Here is a 27,064-nt window from a genome sequence, read left to right on the forward strand (position 1 = left end):
ACATGTACTACCCTCGTGTGGAAAAAGTTGCCCCTTAGGTCTCTTTTATATCTTTCCCCTCTCACCCTAAACCTATGCCCTCTAGCTCTGGACTCACCCACCCCAGGGAAAAATACTTTGTCTATTTATCCTATCCATGCCCCTCATGATTTTATAAATCTCTATAAGGTTACCTCTCAACCTCCAATACTCCAGGGAAAACAGCCCCAGCCTGTTCAACCTCTCCCTATAGCTAAAATCCTCCAACCCTGGCAACATACTTGTAAATCTTTTCTGAACCCTTTCAAATTTCACAACATCTTTCTGATAGGAAGGAGACCAGAATTGCATGCAATATTCCAACAGTGGCCAAACCAATAGTCTGGCCCTAATTTTCAGTTTATGCCTTCTAGATCTAGAATCGCCAGTGGATATAGTTAATCTTCATCTACACTGTCTTTTCCTGTTAATATCTTGAAGCCTTTGATCAGATTACCCTTTAACTTCCTAAATTATAGAGAAAAGTTCCAGCTAAAGACTATTAAAAAGAAGGACAGGGATTCAGAAAATTAATTATGCGATCATTTTCTTGATAATCATTGACTAGGGATTGAATACTATGATCAGTCTGTGGAAACAAACCATTTATGTGAAAATTAGTAGTCACCAAGTTCTTAGAGGATCCTTTCCCATTAAAGAGAGAAGAGTCATGGGGTCCAAACTAGAGTCACCACTCCCCAGTCCTGGGGTAGAGATTTGAGAGGTGATTTTAGTTTGAACTGATCTCAGACAGGAGTCTTTGCGGAGCTGGTTTGAAGTATAATTTCCGGTGACACTGTAGGTTTCATTTTAAAGGTCCCTGTCATATTACCATCAAACCAAGCTAGGGAATATATGAAGCCAAGATATAAGATGAGTTAGTAACAGGAATTATCAGAGATTTCCAGTGAGGAAAGGATCTGGGTTGTAGTAAGAATTGTTTTCAGAATGTTAAAAGAGAAATTGTTCCAAGTAATTGAATTTTGTATTGCTCATAGACATAGCATTTTTTTAAAAAACTCAGTTTAATACATGGATAGGAAAGGTTCAGAAAGATATGGGTGAAGTGCAGGGAAATGGGATTAATGTTGATGGACATTTTGGTTGGCAAGGACGAGTTTGAATCAAAGGACCTGTCTGCGTGCTGTAGAATGGATAACTGATAATGCTTGTTTTATTGGAACAATCTTGCAAGTAAATTAAGAGGATCAAAATGATTCTGAATTATGCGTTTGCTGTTAAACTAATGGTACTTGTCTGGAATTTTGTCTGTGCAATGTTGATATTATTGAATGGCATTATATGCTAAATAGCATTATGTAAATTGATCAAAATGTTCAAGAAAGTCTCTTGTGGGAAGCACTTGCATTCTGACATGCTTTTAAGAATCACTGTTTCTTAGTTTCAGAACTTCGAAAACTTTTTGAAGCTGGCCAAAAATCCACTGTGGAAATGAACAGGTATTAATGGAATTTAAACGATGTTTAGTTTTGGGTAGCATAACTAAAATGCTAACAACTTGTTTACACGTTTTGTAAGTAAATGCACTGTTGAAATTATTGAGCAATTTGAGCTTTCTGCACATTTTGTGGATTACTTGCTGAAATAGTTTTCATAGGCTATGGATTTTACAACATTTTCAACTCTCAAAACTATTCTGCACAGGAAAGAGAGAATTGCAAGACGTTTGGAAGGAATTGGAGGTGATACACAGCCAGTGTTGTTGCAGAATTGTCGCGAGCTAGTTACTCACCGCCTGCTGGAGGAAGACACTCCGAGATACACACGAGCTTCTGATACCTGCAGTCCACCCCTAGGTGAGAGAGGTTCGAGTACAATGGATTGTTTAGTGAAAGGCATTTCCTCTTTTTATAGAAACTCTAAAATTTCCCAACAAAGACAGTAAAGATGAATTTTAAAAATCAGATTCACTACTTTTTAAACCAATCTTCTACCGGTATTGTATGAGAAATGACAAAAATAGCTTCTTGTATGCGAATAAAGAAATTGACTCCCGTTCTGTCCTCCAAGATACTTATGTGCTTCAGAAGTCATGATTTGGAGATGCCAGTGTTGGTCTGGGGTGTACAAAGTTAAAAATCTCACAATACCAGGTTCCAGTCCAACAGGTTTAATTGGAAGCACACTAGCTTTCCTGTTGGACTATAACCTGGTGCTGTGTGAGTTTTAGCTTCTGAAGTAAGTTGTGAGTGACCCTTAATTCATAATAGAACTGGTGTATGGACCATCTGCTTGTGTCACCAAATTTACAATCGTGTTAACGATCATTGATCAGTTGTATAAACTAAAGTCGTGACTAAAGCCATCTTTGATTCTTTTTAGTAAAGTCTAGAATATATAGGAGCAGAATCAGACAACTTAGCTCATCCATTCTGCTCTGCCATTTGATCATGGCTGATATGTTTCTCAATCCCATTCTCATGCCTTCTCCTAGCAACCTCTGATCCCCTTACTTATCAAGAACATCTATCTCTGTCTTAAATACATTCAGTGACTTGGCCTTCACAGCCCTTCACCCTCTGGCTAAAGAAATTGCACCTCATCTCAGTTCCCAAGAGTCTGAGGCTATGCCCTTGGATTCTAGTCTCTCCTGCTAGTGGAAACATCTTCTCCACATCCACTCTGTCCAGGCCTCTTGGTATTACGTAAGTTTCAACAAAATTCCCCTCATCCTAAACTTCATAGAGTACAGACCCGGAGTCCTCCTCCAATCCTCATATGACAAACTTTGCATTCCTTGGATCATTCTGGTGAACCTGCTCTGGATCCCCTCCAATGTCAGCATTCCCTTCTTTAGGTATGGGACACACAAATGGTCACAATATTCTAAATTCAGTCTGACCCGAGCTTTATACAGCTTTCTATCTGTTCATGCCTGTTCTTGTATTCTAGGCATCTCAAAATGAAAACTAATGTTGCATTTGCCTTCCTAGCTCCCAACTGAAACTGCATGTTAACCTTAAGAGAATCCTCAACTAGGACACCTAGGTGCCTTTATGCTTCAGATTTCTGAAACCTTGCCCCATTGAGAAAATAGTTTACACCTGTATCCTTCCAACCAAATTGCATAACTTCACATTGTATTCCGTCTGCACTTCTTTGCCTGCTCTCCTAGCCTGTCCAAGTCCTCCTTCAGCCTCCCTATCCATTCAACATTATCCGTCCCTCAAATTATCTTTGTGTCATCTGAAAACCTAACAACAATGCCCTCAGTCCCTTCATCCAGATTGTTCATGCATAATGTGAAGTTGTGGTCCCAACACAGACCTCTGCGGAACTCCGCGACTCACCATCTGCCATCCAGAAAGACCCGTTTATCTCACCTTTTGCCAATCAGCCAATCCTTCATCCATGCCAATACCTTATCTCTAACTCCATAAGCTCTGACCTATTTAGCAACCTTCTGTGTAGCATCTTGTCAAAGATCTTCTGGAAATCCAAATATATCATGTCCACTGGCTCTCCTTTGTCAAAGTGACTCATTACCCCCTCAAAGAATTATAACAGATTTGTCAGGCATGACCTCCCATTGATGAAGTCGTCCTGACTCAGCCCTATTTTACCATGTACTTCCAAATACTCCGCTATCACATCCTTAGTAATGGTCTTGAAGGGGCAGCACAGAGGTTCAGTGGTTAGCACTGCTGCTTCACAGCACCAGGGACCCGGGTTTGATTCTACCCTCAGGCAGTGTGAAGTTTGTCTGTGTGGAGTTTGCCCATTCCTCCTGTGTCGATGTGTGTTTCCTCTAGGTGCTCAGTTGTCCTCCCACAGTCCTAATTTATATGGATTGGCCATGGAAAACGCAGGGTTACAGGGATATGGTAGGGAGATTGGGGATGGGTGGAGATGCTCTTCAGAGAATTGGTGTGGGCTCAATGAGAGAATGGGATTCTATGAAAGGGATTCAATGAAAAATCTTACCAACAAAGAAGGTCAGACTAACTGGTCTATAGTTTCCTGTCTCTGCCTCCCTTTCTTCTTAAACAGATGTGTTACATTCGCCATTTTTCAGTGCCCTGGACCCAACTTGACTCCAGTAGCACTAGAAAGATCACCACCAATACTTCCATAAACACCTCTGCTCTCTCCTTGCTAACCCTGGAGTGTAGTCCATCTGGTCCTAGCACCTTTCCTTAGTGATGGTCACTGCACTCACATCTGCCTCCTGAATCCCTTTAAAGTTCTGGTCTGCTACTGGTATCTTCTACTGTGAAAATTGATGCGAAGCACCCATTCAGCTCCTCTGCTATTTGTTTGTTCCCCATTGCGACTACTTCAGCCTATTTTTCCAGTGGCCCAATGTTCACTCTTGCTTCTCTCTTACCTTTTGGGTGTCTAAAAAATCTCTTGCAATATTTAATTTTACTAGCTAGTTTACATATTTTATCCTTTTCCCGCAGCACCCCCCCCCCCCCCCTTAATGCTTTTTGTTAGTTGTTCTCTGCTGTTTATTTTTAAGACTTTCCAAACCTCTGGCTTCCCACTAATCTTCACCACAATGAGTGCTTTTTCTTTTGCTTCTGCTGCTGTCTCTGACTTCCCTTATCAGACATAGTTGCCACATCCTCCCCTAAGTATGTGTCTTCTTCCTTGGGATGAATTTCTGCAGCTAAATTATCCCCAGAAACTCAATTACCACTCCTCCATCTTCCCTGCTAGACTCTGTTCAGCTCCTCCTTCATGTCTTTGTAGTTGCCTTTACTTCATTGTAATACCGTTACATCTGATTCCAGCTTCTCTCTCTCTCAAACTGCAGGGTGAATTCTATCATATTATGGTCACTGCACCCGAGAGGTACCTTCTCCTTAAGCTCCCTAATCAAGTCTGCTTCATTAGACCTCATCAAATCCACAATTGCCTGTTCCCTCGTGGGCTCTACTACAAGCTGCACCAAAATAAGCCATCACATAAACCATCCACAAATTTCTTTTCTTGGGAGACACTGCCAAACTGATTTTCCCAGTCCACCTGCATATTGAAATCCCCTGTGATTATTGCAATAGCTATTTTCCTACAAGCCTTTTCTATCTCCTGATTGATTTTCTGCTGCACATCCTGACCAATGCTCGGAGGCCTGTACATTAACTCCAATAAGGTTTTTTTTTATCTGTTGCTATTCCTCAACTCTATCCACACAGTTTCTATCACTTCTTGCTATCAATAAAATTTCTTTTCTTATCAACAAGTACCCCTGGCCCCCTCTGTCCTCTCGATAGGACATGTATCCTTGGATGTTTAGATCACAGCTCTGATCCCCTTGCAGCTATGTCTCTGTGGTGCCTACAACATTGTACCTGGCCATTTCAATTTGCAGTTTCATTAAAGCAAGATAAAATATGCTTAAGATGTTATAATTGGTAAATAATTTGATAAGAAACAACATTAAAAGAACACAGGAAAGTGTTTAAATGTTCATAGCACAATGTAAATTGTTGCTGCTACCATAAATTTGATGGGACAAATGTAACTTAACTATTTCCATTTTAAGGATTTGATCAAAGTAACCATTAATATACACTAATGTTTACTCTGTTTAGTGCTGCCACCCTTTTTGTAGAATTAATGTGTTGGACTTTTGCGAGTTGATAATAGGAGTAACAGTGTTTTGGCAGGTGTCCACCGTTCCATGTGAAGTGATTAACTTTGGGACAGTAAGAAATGAAGTTCAAATATATCTCCACAGTGGAGGAATTGGAGGGAGATTTTTCCTGAAACTTATTTAGAATAGCTGTTATTGTCACATATACTCAATGTGTATAGTGAAAAGTTTATAAGTTGCCAATTACATGACCTGGATACAGAAGTGCCAAGGCACAGCTTCGTTTGTTACAAGATTTTAGACAATACAGAAGTAAAATGTCCAGCGTTATGGAAAAGGGTTCAGTCCAGCAGATCGCGCTAGCTCTTAGCTTCCAGTCCACATCAGGCCCTGGCTCCGCATAATGCCAGTGACTTGTGAAGCGGCTGCAGGAGGCCATTTGTAGACTACAGTTGGTAGAAACCCAAACTAAGTTGCTCTTCACTGGCTGAAACGGCTCATGGCTTTTGGAAGTCAAAGTAGATAAGGGAAATTTTAATAAATAAATGTACTTTTTTTTCCAGTTAGGAGATCAAATAAGGAGGGCTTGGAGCATCACCTGGTTGAAGATTCTCCTTCAGAAAGACAGTCGAGACCAAGGTGCCGAGGAGAGGTTAAGCAGATGGATACTGAATCTCCTTATGGCATTGGTATGGATACCGATGCTTTAGATGCAAAAGCAGAAAGAATAGCAAAATACAAGGCCGAACGGAGGAGACAGCTGGCTGAGAAATATGGGATTGCCTTGGACTCTGAACTGGATGGACGTGTTGCAGCCAAGTACTCCAGAGGAAGAAAAGAGGTTGATCTAACTGAAAAAGTGCCATCACAAGCAGAAAAAGATCACAGCAGTGAATCAATTAAATTGCACGGTTCCAGGGATACAACATTGAGTGAACCACAGACTCTGTCACCTGGTTCACATAAAGAATGTTTCTCACCGGAAGGAAATGATTTCACAGAAAGAGAAACTTTATTGAACAAAGAAAATCACAAAAATGTGCTTGAAACAAGTGCCAAAGGAAGAATTCTGGACCAGACATGTGTTTGTGAAACTTCTGCGAACCTCAAGGATTCCACTGTGAGTGATGTGCCAGGCTCCCCATCGCCTTCACAGAGGGTTTCACTTGCATCACCAAAGCTGTTCTCAGAGTCATTTAATTCATTTAGTGAGCAGTCTCAAAATTTGCAGAATAAAGAAGGGTAAGAATGCATTCACAAAACTTACTTCTCTCAGATTATCTTGTTTGCAGATCTTTGAATTAGCTTGACCACAGCCTGTCAAATTTATCTTCACCATTGCTTTGTGCATATTTCTTTACTTTAACTATGAAGCTTTGATATTTTGCTGACTTCCTGATGGGTGATTTCTTTCTGACATGTCTAGTTATTAATCGATCTAGTTAAGTCCACAGTTATCAAACTGAAAAGTAAACTTCCAGTAATGTATTTCAAGTGTTCTAGAGTACTTCTTCTAAATATCAAATGATTACATTACTTTCCCAACAACAACGCAGAGTCATGAAGTTTTCAATTTCTATATTTTGGTAAAATTTTAATAAATGGTTGCATTCCATTATTTTCAAATATATGTTCTGGGTTTCTTACCTAATTTAAGAGTTGCTCAATGTTGTGTTAATTTATCCTTGATCACTAAAATCACCCATTTTAAAACAGAAGATCTGTTTTTGAAAGCATTATATTTTTATTTATCTTCTGCTTGGAAGAACAGGATCAAATTTAATGTCATTCATCAACACTAAGGATTTTTTGAAGTTGGCTGTCCTTTTGTTAAAACTCCATTCAACATAGTTGGTTCGTGCATTTCAAACTTTGTTTTTTGTGTTCCTTGACTGTGTTGCTGGTGCAATGCTGTTTTGATTCAAGTCTGCCCATTGTTAATAGAATAAGAGAAAGCCTGATTCTGGCAATTGTCCATGTGTGCACATGTCTGGGAGTTGAACCTGGCAGCAACTTGGTGAGAATGGAGAATGACCATAGTAACTTTTCCATATGTGTTCATTATCTAACTTAACTCAGTTAATTGTCCTCTGACTCAATTACACTATAAGCAAAATATTAAGGCAATAGGTTAATGTATAAATTGTCCAATATCCTCATGTTCATATATATTATCAAAGCTCTAAGTTTTTCTCTTTGTTTTCTTTAAGGTAAAAGTACATATTTGCATTAAATATTTAATTAAATTAAATATTTAATTAAATTAAATATTTAATCACATTGAGGAACGTATTTATATTGCCTGCTGTACCAGATGTAATGCTTAATAATTATTTTAATACAGATCCCTCTATTTCTCATTCTTCTAACTTTTTGTTTCTTTCTTTCTGTGTATTTAATTCCCTTACCATTGTTATTGCTAAGTTCAAATTCCAAATGGTGCATTATCTCTTAACTAGTTGCTTTCTTCTCTCTTTCCACTTTGACTTTCACTGGCAACTCATCCTCCTAGTCTTCACCAAGTTTACAATCATTATGTCCTTTTTGTGACAATCATCCTATATGTCTTTACCTTGCTCCAATGTTTCAAATGTTTTTATAAATTCAGCATCTTTTGACTATATGTTTGGTTACCTCCTCCTGACATAATCCTCAAATGTTGCAGCTCGTAATATCGTATGCTAAAATGAAGACGAATTTGCATTTGTAAAACAGCTATCTCAAACATCCAAAAACACTTCACATGCTTCACAATTGCTTTGAAGTGTGGATGAACTTGGCAGTCAATCAGATAAATTTTGACAGATGCTTTATTTCTAAGAACAGACTAAACTTACAGCCCCTTAAAGGTTTAAAACCACAGTGGAGAAAGCTGCATTGCACATCGCAGTTTAACGTGTATTCCAACTACATTCGTGGGTTTCTCAATATCTTGCCACATTCAAAACAATACTTGTTTTAAGTCAATCCCCATTTAGTTTTACAGTAACATGTAGTTGTTGGCAATGCTTCAGAACAAAGCCATTGAATGTAGAACAGTTTTTTTTCCCTTGATCCATAAGATACAGCTCCTGTTCAGGGATTCTTGTGAAAGTTTAAATTGTTTTGATAAGTTGTGATACACAAGTTTATGGGAACACTTGAAACTTCATTAACTTTAACTCAAAGCATCTTTAATAATAATTTACCCGAATTTTGTTGGATTTAGATGCAACTAAAATGTAATTTGTATGAACGCTTAGATTTGAATTTTAAACTTAAGTGGCATCAAAGAAATGTGCCAGCCTTGAGTTTTCTTTAGTCTTTTAACTCCCTCTGGTACTTTCTGTACTCTAATATCTCACAAACTGGATCCACTGTGCCAGTAGGGATCATAAAACAGTACCAGCTGAGACCATATGATTCATCATAAATGGGCTCTGATTTTACTAGCAAAAGTTAGAAATGTTCAAAATTGCAGTGTTCCCTCCAGAGTGATTTTCATCTGTCTTCGTTTTTCCAGAATTTCTCAATAGGTGCTCTGTTCTCTGCTGGTGCTCCTTCATATGACAAAACATTCCATGTTCTACAAACTTATCTCAACATTTTCTTCATTTTTATAATGAGTTCTGAAAGCTGATGAAATGTAGATATCTTCTTCCATCTCTGACTTTGTTGAACTCCTGCCACAGAGGTATATTTGCTCAGTAAGCAGACAAAGCATAGAAAAGGTGGTTTGTTAAAGCTACTTTACTCATGCAGGTTTCCAGAAGAGCTGAAAACTCATGAGAACTCACTCTAAAGAAATTCAATGGGAATAATTGAAAGCAGAATGTTACATCTGCCACTACTAATGAGTAATTTGTTTATTCTTATTCCAGTAATGTTTATATTGAGTTATATCATATCTCAGTGTTTGTTATTTAAATGTCCTGCTACATCTATTGCAGGTAAATATGCTTGCCCTTCAGATGGGAATGATTTGTAAAACCTAAACATTGCCAAAAATGTTTTGAATAGAATGGAATTTGTATAATCATCAGAATCTGCATACTAATCTAAAGTAAAATGGAATGTGATTCTTAACAAAAAAAATCCCCATTCACTTACAATTGCAAAACTCTAATGACATCTAGCATTAATTATGCTCATGAGATTAGTGTAGTAAATTATGCCTGATCCTTTGTTCGACCACAATTTTCATTATGTATCCATTCTTAAGTCTTCCACAGATTTTGGATAAATGTCAATCCTTCTTCGTCATCTGCCTTGTGCAAGTTTATTTCCATAATCTTTTTTTTCTGTATGATTTTCATAATTTATTTATCAGCATAATAACCCATTGTGACATATTACACTTGTATGGTTGCCAGTTCAGATGACAGATGCTGATCAATAGTGTATTCAGGATGAACATAGAAGGGAGGAGCTGTGGTAGGCCAATTGGCCCTTTGATTTTTCTCTGTTGATCAATATGATGATGATTGATCATCCAATTCAGTATTCTGTTCCTGCTTTTTCACTGAACTCTTTGATCCCTTTAGCCCTAAAAACAATAACTAAGTCCTTTAGAAAAATTGTCAACGTTTTGGCCTCAAACACTTTCTGTAGCCAAGAATTTCACAGGTTTATCACTGAGTGAAGGGATTTGTCCCAGTCTCAGTCCTAAGTGGGCAACCCAAATCATTAAGTAATAACTCCTAGTTCACTGCTCCATCATCATTGTGACCATCCTTCCTCTGTTTATCCTGTCTAGTTCTGTTAAAATGTTATTATTTCTAAAAGTTTGAGTTTCGCCCTTCATTCTGAACTCCAGAGAATATAACCAATCCAGATTGTCTTCATGCGTCAGTCCTGCTACCCTACAATCAGTCTGACAAACCTTCATTGCATTCCCTCCATAGCCAGAACATCATTCCTCAGATAAGGAAACCAGATGTACAGAGCATTGTAGAAATACTCCTCAAATCAGACACCCTCCATGGAAAGAAAGTAGTCAAGTTAATGGTTTGGACTTTGACAGTTCATCCAAATGTTTGTACCTTCTCTCCAAATATACTGCATGATCTGCTGAGTGTTTCAAGAATGTTTTAAATTTACCTTCAGATTTCCAGCATCTGCTGTATCTTGTTCTTTGTAATATTTTTATTAAAATCATTTTCTAACTAAAACTTTTATTTAGCTTTTATTAAGCTTCTCCCATGGGTGCCAGCAATTCTGGAATTTTTATTTGTTTTTGACCCCCGGAGAAATGTTATGGAATTGAGGGATCATTGTTCTAATTTCTCGAAGGAGTAGTAAAGCCTCCTCATTAAAAGGAAACATTCTTGTTCCTCCCTCCCACATATAGTCTGTGTCTCTGCCTAGTTTTGTGATTTTGTTAATGGTGGTCTAGGCATTGCTCCATTAAGCATACTTTCCCCTGAGTTGTAATGTGACCGTACTATGAAAAAGGGCCTGATGCATGCAATTGATCAACCAGAGTTGCTCCCCAGTTTATAATTTGGCAAGCATCAAGGTTGCTGCATAAAATTATTCCTAGGTGTTTGAAAATACAAGTTGCATCTTTTACTACTGTCAATCCCAAACTATTATGTTATGTTATATGTGTTATGGTTCCAAGACTTGTATAATTTTCTCTTATGAATTTTGACTGTGAACAGAAACAGCCATGGTAGTAGACATAAGCAACTACCTTACTTCATGTATCATAGCCACTAGAAATGCCTATACAATGCAACAAAAATAAGCTTAACTTTTTTCTATTCATGGGCAAAATACAATCCCGTCAGGTGCAAAGCAAAGTTTAGTTTTCAATTGAGAAATAAATAACCTTCGCTATGATAGTTGATAAAACGGTAAGTTTTTTAAAAATGTATACATAAATTATTGCAGATTTATATGTTAATCACAGGAAAATGGATTGGTAGAGAATGAGGAAAGTAGATAAATGTGACAAACATTGATTTTTGAATCAATATATGCATGAATAAATTAGTTTTGACAGTTGGGACTGTGCATATCAAGTTAAAAAAGGGGTATTTATAAAGTTAGGTTTAGTGTGTTTTTAGCTGATTACAGGGAAATTTAACATCTTGTTATTACTATGGCAAGCAGTAATTTACCCCAAAAATTTAATACAGTGATGTCCATCATCAGTGCTGACTTTCTAAAACTAATGTCTATTATTAAGATTTTGTTTGGGGTTCAGCAAGCTATTTAACTTTGATGGCATGCATTGCCATATGATTTTGTTCTCCCAGATGCTGTAGTGTTTCATTATAAGGACTTCCTGTACCTCCCTGTGACACCTCCTGCTGATTCTGACCTGCATGCACCTTTCCCACAGCAAACAGGACAAGCAGAAGACTTTCTTGCCAGTCCTTAGGGACTACTCTTAGGAATAGTCGAAGGAGATGTTTGGAAGCAGACTAAGATAGCTAGTTGGATACTACAACAGCAACAACTTGTGATTCCAGAGCAAAGTTTAATGTTATAAAACACCAAAAGCACTTCATAGGAATGTATGTCAAACAAAATTTGACATTAACCTTAGCGCAATAAGGAGCTATCAGAGGTAGATTTTAGAGTGTATGATAGCAGAGAGGGAGGTGAAGAGTAGAAATTCGGGAAGAGAATTACAGAGCTTAGATATTCATTAACTGAACATACAAGAGAACAAAGGAAGAACAAAGAAAATTATAGCACAGGAATGGGCCCTTCTGCCCTCCAAGCCTGCACCAATCCAGATCCTCTACCTAAACCTATCACATATTTTCTAAGGATCTGTATCCCTCTGCTCCCTGCCCATTCATGTATATGTCTAGATATGTCTTAAATGACAATATTGTGCCAACATCTACCACCTCTGCTGGCAACATATTCCAGGCACCTACCCACTCTGACAGATGCTAACATAAGAATGTGGGTTCAAAAGTGGACAGAATTGGATACCCAAGACACTATAATGTCCACATAAGGTTGCATTGATGAGGGTGTGCCTAAATAACCTAGAATGACTCCTCTAAGGATGAAACATTTGGCTTCAAATTGTGACCTCAAGATGTGAAAGTTGCTCAGAACTTGGAATATCAAAAGTGTAGTTCACCATATATTTGTAGTGAGAAATTGAAGTATGCAAATCAATTTTATAACATTCTTTGTGGGGGCAGCCAACATAATGGAGCTGGATGTTTCTACAGGTGCAAAATATACGTCAACTTAATTTAGACAGTTAACAAAGTGTGTAACTTTATCTCATTTTTTAAAAACCATTTATATGACTCATATAGACCACATCCAAAATAATTACATCAACCTCAAGTTGTTGAGAGTCTAAAAGATGTCAATCAGTAATCTATTCAAGCACTCTTCTAACCCCATTGCATATTGTGATGAAAGTGGCTTCAATTTTAATCTGAAATTTCTATTTTTTTTTGAATAACTGCTGCTGATGTTCATGGATTTTCACAGGCTTTTAGATAATTTAGTATTTAACGGCTTATATGCATGTGTGTACATGCAAATCAAACAGTTTATGATGGCCATTGATGAATAAACCTGTTTCACTGTCTATCTTGCACATGAAAAATGACAACTTTACTGAGGCATTAGAGAGCTGCAGATACCTGCAGCAACTCACCCCAGGCAGTTGAGCAAAAAGCCAAAGCAATGCAAATGCTGAAAATCAGAAACAAAGGCAGAAATTGCTAGAAAAATTCAGTACATCTGGCAGTATCTGTGGAGAGAAAGCAAAATTAATGATTTAGTTCCAACAATCCATCTTCAGAACAGTTGAGGTAAAATATTTGGAGAGAAAAAGAGATTTTTGGCAGGGTTAAGTTACTGTGTCTGCACTGGCTTTTACCTCTGGGGGGAGGCCATGGCCTAGTGGTACAGGTACACAATCCTTCATCCGAAATCCTTGGGGCCAGTTGTTTTTCGGATTTCAGAATTTTTTTTGGATTTCAGAAAGAATTATATTTTCACAGTGAAATTAAAAGAAATTTAGCAAACAGCAGACCCACGCTTAACTAGTATGATCACCGAGACATAGTTGACACCTACCAGTGCTGGGCCACGTCGCTACGTTACATCTGAGTGACGTGGGTTTAATGGGTGTGGAGTTGGATCACCTGTTTGCACACCAAACAACGTTGTTATACAGAAAAATACCTCATGAAAATCTTTTGATTTCGGAGCTTTTCAGATAAAGGATTGCGTACCTGTATTAATTTTATTGGACTGTTAATCTAGAGATCCAGGTAATGTTCTGGAGACCTGGTTTCGAATCCCACCCTGGCAGTTGGTGGAATTTGAATTCAGTAGGAAGAAACTTGAAATAAAGAGTCTAATGATAACCATGAATCCATTGTTGATTGTTGGGGAAAAAACCTATCTGGTTCACTAATGTCCTATAGAGAAGCAGACTGCCATATTTATCCAGTCTGGCCTACCTGTGATTCCAGACCCACAGTGATGGTGGTTGACTCTTATCTGCCCTCTGGGCAAGTAAGGATGGGCAATAAATGTTGGCCTCAGGATTAGAATGGTGCTGGAAATGCAAAGCAGGTCAGGCAGCATTCGAGGAGCAGGAAAATCGATGTTTCGGGCAGGAGGCCTTTATCGGGCACCACTCTAATCTCCAGCATCTGCAGTCTTCACTTTTGCCTGATAAATATTGACCTGTCAGTGATGCCAACATCCCATGAATGAATAAAAATAACAGAAGAACCCTGTGTCAGGTGTATTCTTACAGAATTTTTAACAAAATGTTTAAAACCTTGTTGAAAAATGTATAAGAAATCTCTAAGTTTTGGTACCCAAAGAAGAAAATGCCTGTAAGGTGTGGAATCCTTAGTTTTGGAATTGTTACAGCAAATTGATTCTAGCTGTCTCTGCTATATTTTCATATAGCAATGCAGTGAAAGTAAAGAATGAATGGTTTCTACAAAGAGATTCCAATGGCGAGACACCTTCTCTTATCAACTGGCCTTCCAGGTACTGTGGAACATGGCTTTTATTGTCATTTTCAGATCATTCCTAATTACCTCATTTACGTGTTTTCCACATTGCTCATTTGATCATTGTCTATTCCCTATACTGGCCAACGTTTTATGTTGACTCATAGCTTTCCTGGTAGAACAGCCAACCTTGAAACTTTACACACTAAACTCACTGATCGCTTTCATCTATCTCCATTATTAATGTGTTGGATTTTGAGTGTGCTTAACTAATCCTTACTTGGACTTCAAATAACACAAGATTGTGTTATATTTCTTGTCACTCACTAATCATTCAAAGAACTCTCCCTTGTTATTATTACTGTGAAATCCATTGTTGTCTTTGGATACTAGTGTAAGTAAGAATTGATCACAGGGCCAATGGAGAAACTGCTCAAACAATAGTCTTATATGTAGTCTTTAAACTTTGAAACACAAATCTGAACTGAAATGTTGCTTGCTTTGTTATTAATATAGTGTTTGTTTGCAAATAATGAAATTGATCTGATTCTGTTAACTAATCATTTTTGATTAGTGTTATGATTCCAGACGATGTGGCTAGCGGATAAGTCAGATTCAATATGAAATTTGGCTTGATAGAACATTTTATAAAAATTTAACCTGGTGGCCTTACACTAACAACGAAGCACACAAGGCTGCAGGTTTGGTTTTAATGTTGAAACAGAAATCCAGAGGTGTATTCCATCCCTGTCCAATCCATTGACTTGACTTGACTACTTTCTCTCAGTTCCTATCATGTGAGACCTTTACCCTGCAGTATTCACATAGTTGCATTCTTAAACTTTGTCAGTCTTTTAATGATCTGCATCTTACTAAACAAATTCTCCTAGCATGGATGTTTCACAAAGTAAACTCTCTTCCCCCAGAGGTAATTTATTCCTTTCACTGTCCTGAACACACACCCTTCTTGGAGATGTTGTATTTGCATCTGATTTCAGTCAGGTCTCCTCTGAACTGATCCCAAAAACTTTTGAGCAAGACACTAATTATCATTAGAGAACAAGTACTAGGAAAACTAACGGGGCTAATGGCCGATATATTCCCTGGACCTGATTGGTTGTATTCAATGATTTTACAAAATAGGGGATGCACTGATTGTAATCTTCCAAGAATCCTTCATGAAGGGGAAATTATACCTGACATGTCATAGAGGCATGCAGCATGGAAACAGAGACCCTTCAGTCAAACCAGTCTATGTTGAACATAATCCCAAACTAAACAAGTCCCACCTGCTTGCTCCTGGCCCATATCCTTCCAAATCTTTCCCATTCATGTACTCATCCAAACGTCTTTTAAACATTGTAACTGTACAACTTCCACCACTTCCTCGGGAAGTTCATTCCATGTACAAACCACCCTCTGTAGAGACGTTGCCCGTCATTGTCTTGTATTAGAGGTCTTTGAGTTAATAAACGCTGATCAAAGGGAACCGATCAGTGTTGAATATTTTGGGTTTCCAAAAGGTGTTTGATAAGTTACTTCCCATAAAGCTACTTTAATAAGAGATAAGGTTACATAACGTTGGGGGTAGTATATTTAGTATGGTTAGAGGATTTGCTAACTAATAAAAGACAGAATTAGATAACAAGTTGTAACTAACGGAATGCCTTCGGGATCAATGCTGCAGCCACAACTATTTGAAATGTTTATATATTAATGAGTTGGATGGTGAAAGTGAATGTAGTGTCAGCAAGTTTGAGGGTGGCATCAAAATATTTAAAAGGCAAGTAGTGATGATGCAGAATAATAGAGACAGTTTAAAAGGGTGAACAAAGGCTTGACACATCGGATATCATGTGCAAAAAATATAAGCTTATTCCACAAAGAATACAACAGCTGAATATCATTTTAAATGAGGAATTTTAGCAGAAAACTGCAGCAAGAAGCATTTTGGGTCCTCATGCATAAACCACAAAAAAAACAAGTTTTTAAGCTTAATGGATAATGGAAAATCAAAATTGACATTGATCCTAATTTCAAAGAGAATGGGTCATAAAAATAGGGAGATCTTGCTAAAACGTTGAGGCACTAATCAAACCACACCTGGGATACTGTAAATAGCTTTGGTTCCCTTACCTAAGGGAAGATATATTGGCATTGGAAGCAGTCTGACAGGGTTCACCATATTTGATTCCAGATATGAAAAGATTTTTATGAGGACATGATTCTGAGAGGTTGAGTAAGTTGGGCATATCTTCATTGTTTTAAACACCAATGTGATTCATTTGAAATGTATATGATTATGAGATTTGTCCAGTTAATGGTCTCTTTTTGGATGTGAACCCCCACAGTATTAACAAATTTCCATGAACACTCCAGTAGGCCTTGCAATTATCTGATTTCTGGTCCATGCTGGTTTAAAGTCATGGATCTGGAAAGACTGACCAAGTTAGGTATTAAACATCTCCACAAAAGTAACCCAGCCCCCATTGCTATTTTGAAGAGAAAAAGGATATTAATATGTGTAAATCACCCTCCAATAGGGCACATTACTTCACAGGCAGAAAAGTCTTATTGGGAAAGGTCTGGTGTTTTATTTAAAGGAAAATTACGTTAAACTTATATGGATCTGGTTCAGATATTGATAAGGTGCAATCTCTTAGTCATGGAGAGATGAAGTAAAAAAGAAAATAGTTATCGGCATCTGTCATGAGCCACCTGGGTGAAGAGGATTGATTAGATCAGGCACATTGTAATCATATAAGGGAAATTTGACATGAGCCTTTTGGTACTGTGGTAGTTTTCTTACCTCTGGTTTCAGGTCTCACCTGCTCCAGTGGTATGTCATAACATGTCTGAGCAGCTTGATCAAAAATATCCATTAGAGAAAAATGGATAGAAGTAAATGACTTGTTAGAATTGTAGAATCATCAGAGCACAAGAGGCTGATGGTTGGCCGTTTCAGTACATGTCAGCCTCACTGCAAGTACAACTCAGTGTGTTTTGGAGCCATCTTTGGATAGTTCTGCAGATGAGGAAAATCAACACAATTGTACAAAGGTGAATCTATCACAAGGAAAGAAGGATGCAAAGATAAAAGTAATCAGGAAACATGGGCTGAATTTTTTGACCACATTTCTTGGTGGCTAACCTGTCGCTGCCACACCCATACCTACATTACAAGGCCAGAGCTTGGGTAAGGAGTTGGTGTCTGCCCTTAACCCATAAAGGAGCAGTTAACTGCTTCATAAGGGCCTCAATCTGCCCCATCACAATTTCAGGGCAGTGTGGGGACATCAAGCTGAGCAGCACTGCATCATTGACTCAGTGGGCTGCTGTGGTATGTACTTTGGGGACTCCCTGTGCTGCCAAAATTGTGCCGTCTGCCTATTAAACCATGCCTACCTATGGCCTCTTCAACACCATCCACCCTATTCTTCCTTTCAGTCTGGCTGGAAACCCAGCCAAAACCCAGTGGGATCATCTCTTCTTGAGGATTTTTATAATCTCTACAGTAGTCTGAAATCTTTTCTAGCACTGTTGAAACTACAGAGCTGTCAGCAAATCTGATTGGAAGTCCCTCTCTATCTCATTGAAAAGCAGGAAAAGCATTTATTTGCATGCAATTCTGCTTTTTTCTAGCTGGGTGATTGTAGTTTCAGGGGATAACATCAAGTAAGTTAAGTGCACAGGGATCTGACTAGGTTAGAATGGTAACTGATGAATTGCACTTGGCACTTAGTGTGGAAAAATAGAGATTAATGAGACTGGAGCAGGCATAATAAACCATGAATATAAATCAAGTGGTCCATGAGACATTGCACTAGAGGATTTTAAGGGTAATTATGGATAGTTTGTGTAAAGCAGCGGCTCAATACAGCTCTATATGTGTCAGCAGTCAAAAAGCTAATTCTATTCTCTGGATCTGCAACAAGCATGTTGGAAAGTGATAGGTTTCATCAAGGTATCTAGAGCACTGTGTACAGTTATAGTTAGGCTGTGGGAAAAAAGGACAGCCTTGATATTGATGAGATATAAGGTGCTTTATGTCTGCAGCCAGGGGTGCAAATGATCTGTTGAATTTTAACAGCACTGCTTTATTAGCAATATTTTTATTACATGTCCTGCCTGTATGTGTTCACAAATGTAAGGGAGTATTAAATTTCAACTGTGATAATGTGCTTGAGACTACACCTGTTTCAAATTTTAGAATGTGCAGCAAAGACATTTTTAAGTATTTCACACCAGAGCAGACCAGGTTAAATAAAAATCAAAGGAGAATTGGATAGATATTTGAGGGCGTGAATAATTGAAAAGTGTTAAGAAGTGGATAGATAAATGGCACGATCTTGCGAGCAGTCATTTGAGGTAAACATGTTTAGGCTTGCACCACATACCACCTTACCATCTTAACTTCTCTGAGAATCAAATGCAGGAGTGGGGGATTTAAAAAATTTCCTTCCAATGTTAATTTGAAATCCCAATTAAGGGTTGCAGAAGTTGTCATTTAGCCATAGAATGCCTAGGCTACTGTTTCTTTCTGTCATCAAAAATCCCGTATGTGTCAGGAAAACCAGCAGTGTTTGCCCTGGTCCAACAAAGATCTTTCTTGCTCTTGGCCACACACACAGTCTGGACCAGAAACTCAAACAATTTCTGCCTCCACCTGCCTTGAAAAGGACTTTTTTAAAGTGACTGCTTCCATTACTGACACAATTAAGACGAATGTGTTCCATCATTATGATATATTGAACCAGTTAGCCCATATGTAAAGGAGACATGCATGAAATTTAGAATAAATGTGTTTGTACAGACAGCTGAAGCTTTTTCTTAAGTATTTATCTAGCACTTTTTCACTGAAAGGTGAAAACCAGACAACCCACTGAGGAATTCTTTGCATATCAACACACAGTAAATTCTATGCATTCAACAATGTCAACAAATTAATTCACTCAATTATCTAATCAAGAAACTAGACTTGGAGAATATTTTGTTAACCTCTTTGCTGTATACTGGTGCACACCCAAGCCTTTTGTGTGTTACCTCAGTTATTCCATTTTTTAATATTGTCAGCAGTAGTCCTAGGTTGTGATAAAGATCTTGCTTATTTAATTGACATCTGGAGCACTTACTTAGTCTCTGGTTTTGATAAGGGCAAGTAGGGAGTAACTTTGTCCAATCATCTTCAAACAAAAAGGTGGTGTCTTCTAAACATGTTTCATATTGCCTCTGAAAATCACCACATTGTTGAGGTTGTCTAAGCTAAGGCTGAGTGATTATCTTCCATTTTTAACCATCAAATCAATGAGCCCTTACAGCTGTAGTAAATGTGGCGAATAATCTATTTTACAGTGCAGTCAGCAGACTGTTCAAGGATTTGATTTGAATTCCTGTGTGAAATTAAGTACAATACGAGAAGGGTTCAGAAAAAAATGACTTTTCTGAAACATTAAAGAGAGAAAAATCTGAATTGATAGTTTCTCTCATCCCAAAAGTAAAATACTGCAGTATTTAATGAGCGTTCATGCTATGGCAACCTCAGCAACATTTATCACCTGAGCTTGCTGCTTAATAAAGGGAGACGTGGACTCTTACCATCAACATCTGCAGATTTCCTAAAATCTCTTACAGATAGGTTACCAAGGCCAGTTTTGAAACATTGGTATTTCTCTCAAATTGTTGTTGCTTAGATTCACTTACGGCAGCTTCAACCAGGAAATGGGATAGTGAACGAAAGGCTAACAAATGATGAGCAATAAAAACAAAGTGCTGGGCAAACTCAACAGATCTGGAATATTAGTGGGCGGCACGGTGGCACAGTGGTTAGCACTGCTGCCTCACAGCGCCAGGGACCTGGGTTCAATTCCCGACTCAGGCGACTGACTGTGCGGAGTTTGCACGTTCTCCCCGTGTCTGCGTGGGTTTCCTCCGGGTGCTCCGGTTTCCTCCCACAATCCACAGATGTGCGGGTCAGGTGAATTGGCCATGCTAAATTGCCCGTAGTGTTAGGTAAGGCGTAAATGTAGGGGTATGGGTGGATTGCGCTTCGGCGGGTCGGTGTGGACTTGTTGGGCCGAAGGGCCTGTTTCCACACTGTAAGTCTAATCTAAAAAAAATTTGTGGAGCGAAAAGTTAACATTTTGAGTCCAATGTGTCGTCTTCAACACTGAAAGGGGCTGGAAACTGATGGTCTTTATGCTGTTAACAAAGAGGGTGGAGAAACAAGTGAACAAATGGTGCACAGAACAATAGCCAAAGAGAGTGCCCATGATGGAGGAAAAGTAGAGATGAAAACTAGTGTCAATGGTAGGTGTTAATAGTGAGTGCTGTTGAACTAACATGCGAAGTTTATGGGAAATAGGTGTCACTGGATAAACCAGCGTTTATTGACTCTTCCTAGCCACCCTATGGATGATAGTGTTGAACTGCTACTGTCCCTGGTGTGTAAGGCTACCAACAGTGCTGTTTAGAAGGAAGTCCCTGGATTTTGATCTCCCTCCTGCTGAAGATAGAGGCTGTGGATTTGGAAGGGGCTTTTGAAAAAGTCTCTGATTTACTGCAGTGCAGTAGATGGTACACACTGTAGCCACTATAATTCAGTGCTGAGGGGAGTGAATGGTGAAGGAGATAGAGGAGCACCAGTCAAACAAGCCACTTTGTCCTGAATGGCATCAAACTACGTGAGTGTTGTTGGGGCTTCAGTCATCTGGGCAAGAGGATGTTATTCCCTCACACTCCTAACTTGTATATTATAAGTGGTGAACAGATATTGGGGAGACAGGATGTGGGTTATTTTCTTAGAATTCTAAACCTCTGACTTGCTGTTGTAACCAAAGTATTTGAATGTCTGGTCCAGTGCAGTTTCTGGTCAATGGTAGCTCCCTACAGGATGTTGATCGTGGGACATTCAGTGATGTTAATGTTGAACACAAAGGGGCAACCTGTTTTCTTTTAGCTGTCATTGTTTGGCAGAAGTGTTACTTGGCATTTATCAGCCCAAGCCTGGATATTGTCTAGATCTTCCTGCGTTTGGACATGGACTGCTTCAGTATCTGAAGCGTCATGAACGGTGCTGAACATTGTGCAATCATCAATGAACATCCCACTTCTGACCTTACAATGGAGTCAAGGCCATTAATGAAACAGCTGAAGCTGGTTGGGCCCAAGACACAACCTTGAGGAACTCCTGCAGTGATTTCCTATGGCTGAGATGACTGTCTCCAGTAATCAGAGAGCCATCTTTGGCAGCATAGTCTCCAAAATATTTCTTTAAGGTGAAAGTACACAACGAGAAAAGTGTCACAAACATAGCACATAAAAGAACTTAAGGATTGTAGTCATTCAAAGAAGAGTTATATAAAGGTGCTAGAAAAGGCAGCAAGCCTAAGGACTTGGAGCAGTTAAGGATTCAACAAATGAAAACCCATAGGTTGATTAAGAGGGCAAGAGTAAAGTATGTGCAAAAAAACTGTAAGGACCGTAAGAGTTTCTATAAGTATGTCAAAGAAAAGGACTAGTCAAAACAAATGTAGCACTCCTGCACTCTGAAAAAGGAGAAATGATCATGGAGTATAAGGAAATGACAGAGCAAGTAAACATTTACTTTTCTCCTATCTTTACAGAAGACTGGTAATATTTTTAGAAGTGATGGAGAAGCAAAGGTCTGTTGGGAAGGAGGAATTGAAGGAGACTATTATTGGTAAACAAAAAGCACTAGAGAAAGTAATGGGACTGAAAGTTGATAAATCCCCAAGGCCCGATAATAAAATATGACAAATAGGGCAGGAGTGGGCAATTCAGCTCTTTTAGCTGGCTCTGCCATTCAGAATGCTCTAGACTGATCACCCAATTCAGTACCCTGTTTCTGCTTTCTCCCTATACCTTTTGATATCTTTTGCCCTAAAGATTATTTCTACCAACTTCTTGAAAACATTCAATATTTTGGCCTCAACTGCTTTCTGTGGCAGAGAATTCTACTGACTCCCCACTCTCTCTGGTTGATGGAATTTCTTCTCATCTCAGTGTTAAATGTCCTATCCCATATCCCTGGTCCCCTCGTTCTGGACTATCTGATCATTGGGAACATCTTTTCTGCATCTACACTGCCTAGTCCTGTTAGAATTTCATAGAATTCTGCATTCTTGCATTAATTCTTCTAAACTCCAGTGAGCAAAGTCCAGTCTCACTTCATATGTCAGGCTTGCCATCTGGTAAACCTTTGTTACACTCCCTCCATAGCAAGAACATCCTTCCTCAGATAAGGAGACCAAAAAACGTCAAAATCAAAGCCTCTGTATAGTTTAGGGCTGGGTGAGACCTTGTAGATTGATTGACACTATCCAATAAAATACAGATTTGGTTGACTGCATATTTATGTAGCGTGAGCCACATTCCAGGAGTGAAGACTATACAGTCAGTAGGGAATCTAACTTCTCCACAATATGGAAAATCTCTTCTAGAGCAATATTAGCAGAACTGAAAAATGTTACAAGCTGTTTTTTCATAATGATGTTAAACTCCTTTAGTGCTGTTACTTTTTGTATGTTTAATAGTTTTGTTTGTTTGACACATTTGCAATATTTAGAGCTGTTTTGTTTCTGGTTCTTCCCTGGAACAGGGGTTGTGAAACATTTTGCCACGTTGGAAGCTACTTTATTATTTAAAAAAGAGTATTTGCTCAGTGTTTATAAATTTGCTGTGTAAATTCTGATTGGAAGTTATACTGTTGCATGAAAAGTTGCAGAAATTAGCAAAATTTATTATCTATGATGCTGCACTTTCCTCCATCTGTTTCAGAAAAAAAGGTAATAGGATACGTAAAGCAACTCAGAGTGACAGCTGTGTAGAAAATTGGAGATCAAAATCTATGTCCATATTGTGCCACTTGAGTAATCCGAGTAACCCAAGTTAATTAACATAATGATACAGAATTATTTGTAATGAATATCTCAGCAAAAATCTGATTAAACACCAGAGGCCTCAATAGCAGACACCACCCCGGTGTTAAACCTTATACAGACAGAACTTCATGCCAAATCCAGCAAGAAATCTGCACTTTGAGATGAAGTCTGTGCTATTTGGCCACATTCCACTTTCTTTCTCTCCATTTGAATTGCTGTATAGAGCACCCCCAGAATATTTCAAAATTTAAAATTTGACCAATTTTTAAATAGCTGGGAAGAAAAAGCTTTGTATTTGAGTTTAAATGCATTTCTATGCACAGTGGCAACCCCTTCCCCCTCTAGTAATCACTTGCACCACAACTACATACTGGTGGTTATGTCCCAACAAAGCCTTTGTCTAACCCAACTATGTATCGTTCTACTTCTTTTCTCCTTCATCTACTTTTCCAGTTTAGATTTGAATGCACCTTTTCATATTTGCTTTAGTCAGTCCATACGGTAGTGAGTTAAACATTCTACTGTTCAGTGATTAAAGCAGATTACTGAATTGCCGACAGGATTTGTCAGTAACAATCCTCTCTGTTTAAAAAAAAAAGCTCCTATTTCTGGACTCCCTAACATAGATTTCATGGGGTGCTCTTCTGAGTAGAGTTTTTCAATTTTTCCATTTTCTTTTTTGCCACTGTATAAACCCACATTGATCATTATACCCAAACCTGACCAGGAACCCAAGAGCAAAGCAGATCTAGATTGAAGATCTCTTGCTAAACTGATCTTTCCTGAGTTTGGTTCCACTGTTTTGCCCTTGATGCCCTTGACTTAATTTGTTCTGCAGGTTTCTCCTACTTTCATTGTTTTTTCTTCTGTTTTGGACTATAAAGTTTGGTATCTTTGTTTCAAAGTTGTCTTTTTTGTTGTTGTTGTTTAAATTTAAAAATCTTTTTTTTTAAAATGGCAATCTCCGTACTTGTGGAAAATTACCTTTTACAGAACTTTTCTATAGTGCACTATTTCCCACACATTTTTGATGTTTCTGGAAAGATTAGCACATGGAGTGAGATTTTGGTTTAAAACTTTGTTTTGTCTCGATCTTTGTAACTTGTGGTACTACATCCATACTGTTCAGTTCTCCATGCACCTCTGAAATCCACCATAGGTTCATCAGAGAAGACTTCCAAGAACCTAGCAAAGTCACCAATATACTTTCCAAAGATTATGCATTTTTTAAAAATTAGCTTTGAGTGTTATCTTGAATATCTTAGCCAATATGAGGTTCTGACTTTAAATTCAATAACTTCAATAGAGTTCCAATCTTTCTTACTGTTTAAACTCTTATATAAATTATGTAACAGTTTATCTTCTTCTACTTCTTGTCTAATGTGAACTAAATTCTAAAATTCTTTTGTTTATTGAGAATGATCTGTGCGAGTACTTGACAGGCAGATGAGGTGAACCAGCCATCTAAATAAAAAGCATGGGAAGTACATAAAAAGGGAAGGTACAGAGAGATTTATTTGCTTGAGTAAATTCCTGCTAATGATGGCCCATGTTTTTCAACAATATATTGGGACTCTTATGCTAATATCATTTGGTGTAAATGATGTGACTGTGTACTATTAATAACCATATTCTGACAAATTATGGATTGTTTGTTTAAATTTTGTTGATATGGAAGGCAGAAGACTAAATACTTGTAAATGAATGACCCCCCTGATCAGCCCGTGGGCTGATAACTACCTCCACCAATCCCTGACTACCGTCCCTTTTAATGATCTTTTTTCCTTCTCACTTCACCCTTACCCAGTCAAAAAAATGAAATAATTTACAATAGGAATCTTAAACCTCGTTTACTGTTATGCAGTTATTGTACACATTATAGCTGAAAATGTGTTGCTGGTCAAAGCACAGCAGGCCAGGCAGCATCTCAGGAATAGAGAATTCGACGTTTCGAGCATAAGCCCTTCATCAGGAATGAGAGAGAGTAGCCAAGCAGGCTAAGATAAAAGGTAGGGAGGAGGGACTTGGGGGAGGGGCGATGGAGGTGGGATAGGTGGAAGGAGGTCAAGGTGAGGGTGATAGGCCGGAGTGGGGTGGGGGCGGAGAGGTCAGGAAGAAGATTGCAGGTTAGGAGGGCGGTGCTGAGTTGAGGGAACCGACTGAGACAAGGTGGGGGGAGGGGAAATGAGGAAACTGGAGAAATCTGAATTCATACCTTGTGGTTGGAGGGTTCCCAGGCGGAAGATGAGGCGCTCCTCCTCCAGCCGTCGTGTAGTTGTGTTCTGCCGGTGGAGGAGTCCAAGGACCTGCATGTCCTCGGTGGAGTGGGAGGGAGAGTTAAAGTGTTGAGCCACGGGGTGATTGGGTTGGTTGGTCCGGGCGGCCCGGAGGTGTTCTCTGAAGCGTTCCGCAAGTAAGCGGCCTGTCTCACCAATATAGAGGAGGCCACATCAGGTGCAGCGGATGCAATAGATGATGTGTGTGGAGGTACAGGTGAACTTGTGGCGGATGTGGAAGGATCCATCTGCAGACCTCATTTTTTACTCGAAAATTGTACACATTATAGACTAGTGAGGTTTTTGTACTAAAGTAATGCAAACCAAATAATTATAATTTTAAATTTGCAGAGCAAGGTTTGAATGCTTCAAGACTATCAAAAATATGTATTATAGTTATTTTATTATACATAATTAATGTCAGTGGATGCAAATATTCAAAGTGATTAAGTATTAGCGAGTTTTGAGAAGATTTGTAGCTCTGGTTGAGGTTCTGTATGTAAGTTTGCTCGCTGAGGTGCAAGATTCGTTTTTTTCAGACGTTTTGTCACCATACTAGGGAACATCATCAATGAGCATTCAGTGAAGCGCTGGTGTTATGTCCCACTTTCTATTTATGTGTTTAGGTTTCCTTGGGTTGGTGATGTAATTTCCTGTCTTGCCCATGGGAGACTGATTAGCAAGGTTAGATCTCATGGAACACAGGGTGAACTAGCCATTTGGAAACAGAACTGGCTCAAAGGTAGAAGACAGAGGGTGGTGGTGGAGGGTTGTTTTTCAGACTGGAGGCCTGTGACTAGTGGAGTGCCACAAGGATCGGTGCTGGGCCCTCTACTTTTTGTCATTTACATAAATGATTTGGATGCAAGCATTGAGGTACAGTTAGTAAGTTTGCAAATGACACCAAAGTTGGAGGTGTAGTCGACAGTGAGGAGAGTTACCTCCGATTACAACAGGATCTGGATCAGATGGGCCAATGGGCTAAGTGGCAAATGGAGTTTAATTCAGATAAATGCTGCATTTTGGGAAAGCAAATCTTAGCAGGACTTTTACCCTTAATGGTAAGGTCCTAGGGAGTGTTGCTGAACAAAGAGACCTTGGAGTACATGTTCATAGCTCCTTGAAAGTGGAGTCGCAGGTAGATAGGATAGTGAAGAAGGCATTTGGTATGCTTTCCTTTATTGGTCAAAGTATTGAGTACAGCTAATGGGAGGTCATGTTGCAGCTGTACAGGACATTGGTTAAGCCACTGTTGGAATATTGTGTGCAATTCCGGTTTCCTTCCTATCAGAAAGATGTTGTGAAACTTGAAAGGGTTCAGAAAAGATTTACAAGGATGTTGCCAGGGTTGGAGGATCTGAGCTA

The 27,064-nt window shown here is 38.8% G+C and overlaps 1 protein-coding gene across 9 annotated transcripts in view; it reads left to right on the top strand.

The window, feature by feature from the left end:
- Window positions 1-27,064, top strand: part of svila (supervillin a) — a 354,707-nt gene that overhangs the window by 176,509 nt on the left and 151,134 nt on the right. For 7 of the 9 annotated variants that reach the window (XM_060825046.1, XM_060825048.1, XM_060825050.1 and 4 more), the window contains 4 exons: window positions 1,421-1,478; window positions 1,684-1,835; window positions 6,145-6,823; window positions 14,477-14,560. In XM_060825046.1, the coding sequence (XP_060681029.1) occupies window positions 1,421-1,478; window positions 1,684-1,835; window positions 6,145-6,823; window positions 14,477-14,560 (973 nt within the window). The remainder of the gene's footprint in view (window positions 1-1,420; window positions 1,479-1,683; window positions 1,836-6,144; window positions 6,824-14,476; window positions 14,561-27,064) is intronic. The other 2 variants (XM_060825049.1, XM_060825054.1) reach the window with 1 other exon arrangement.

This window comes from Hemiscyllium ocellatum, chromosome 5 (assembly GCF_020745735.1).
Source record: "Hemiscyllium ocellatum isolate sHemOce1 chromosome 5, sHemOce1.pat.X.cur, whole genome shotgun sequence".
In the NCBI taxonomy this organism is placed as follows: domain Eukaryota; kingdom Metazoa; phylum Chordata; class Chondrichthyes; order Orectolobiformes; family Hemiscylliidae; genus Hemiscyllium; species Hemiscyllium ocellatum.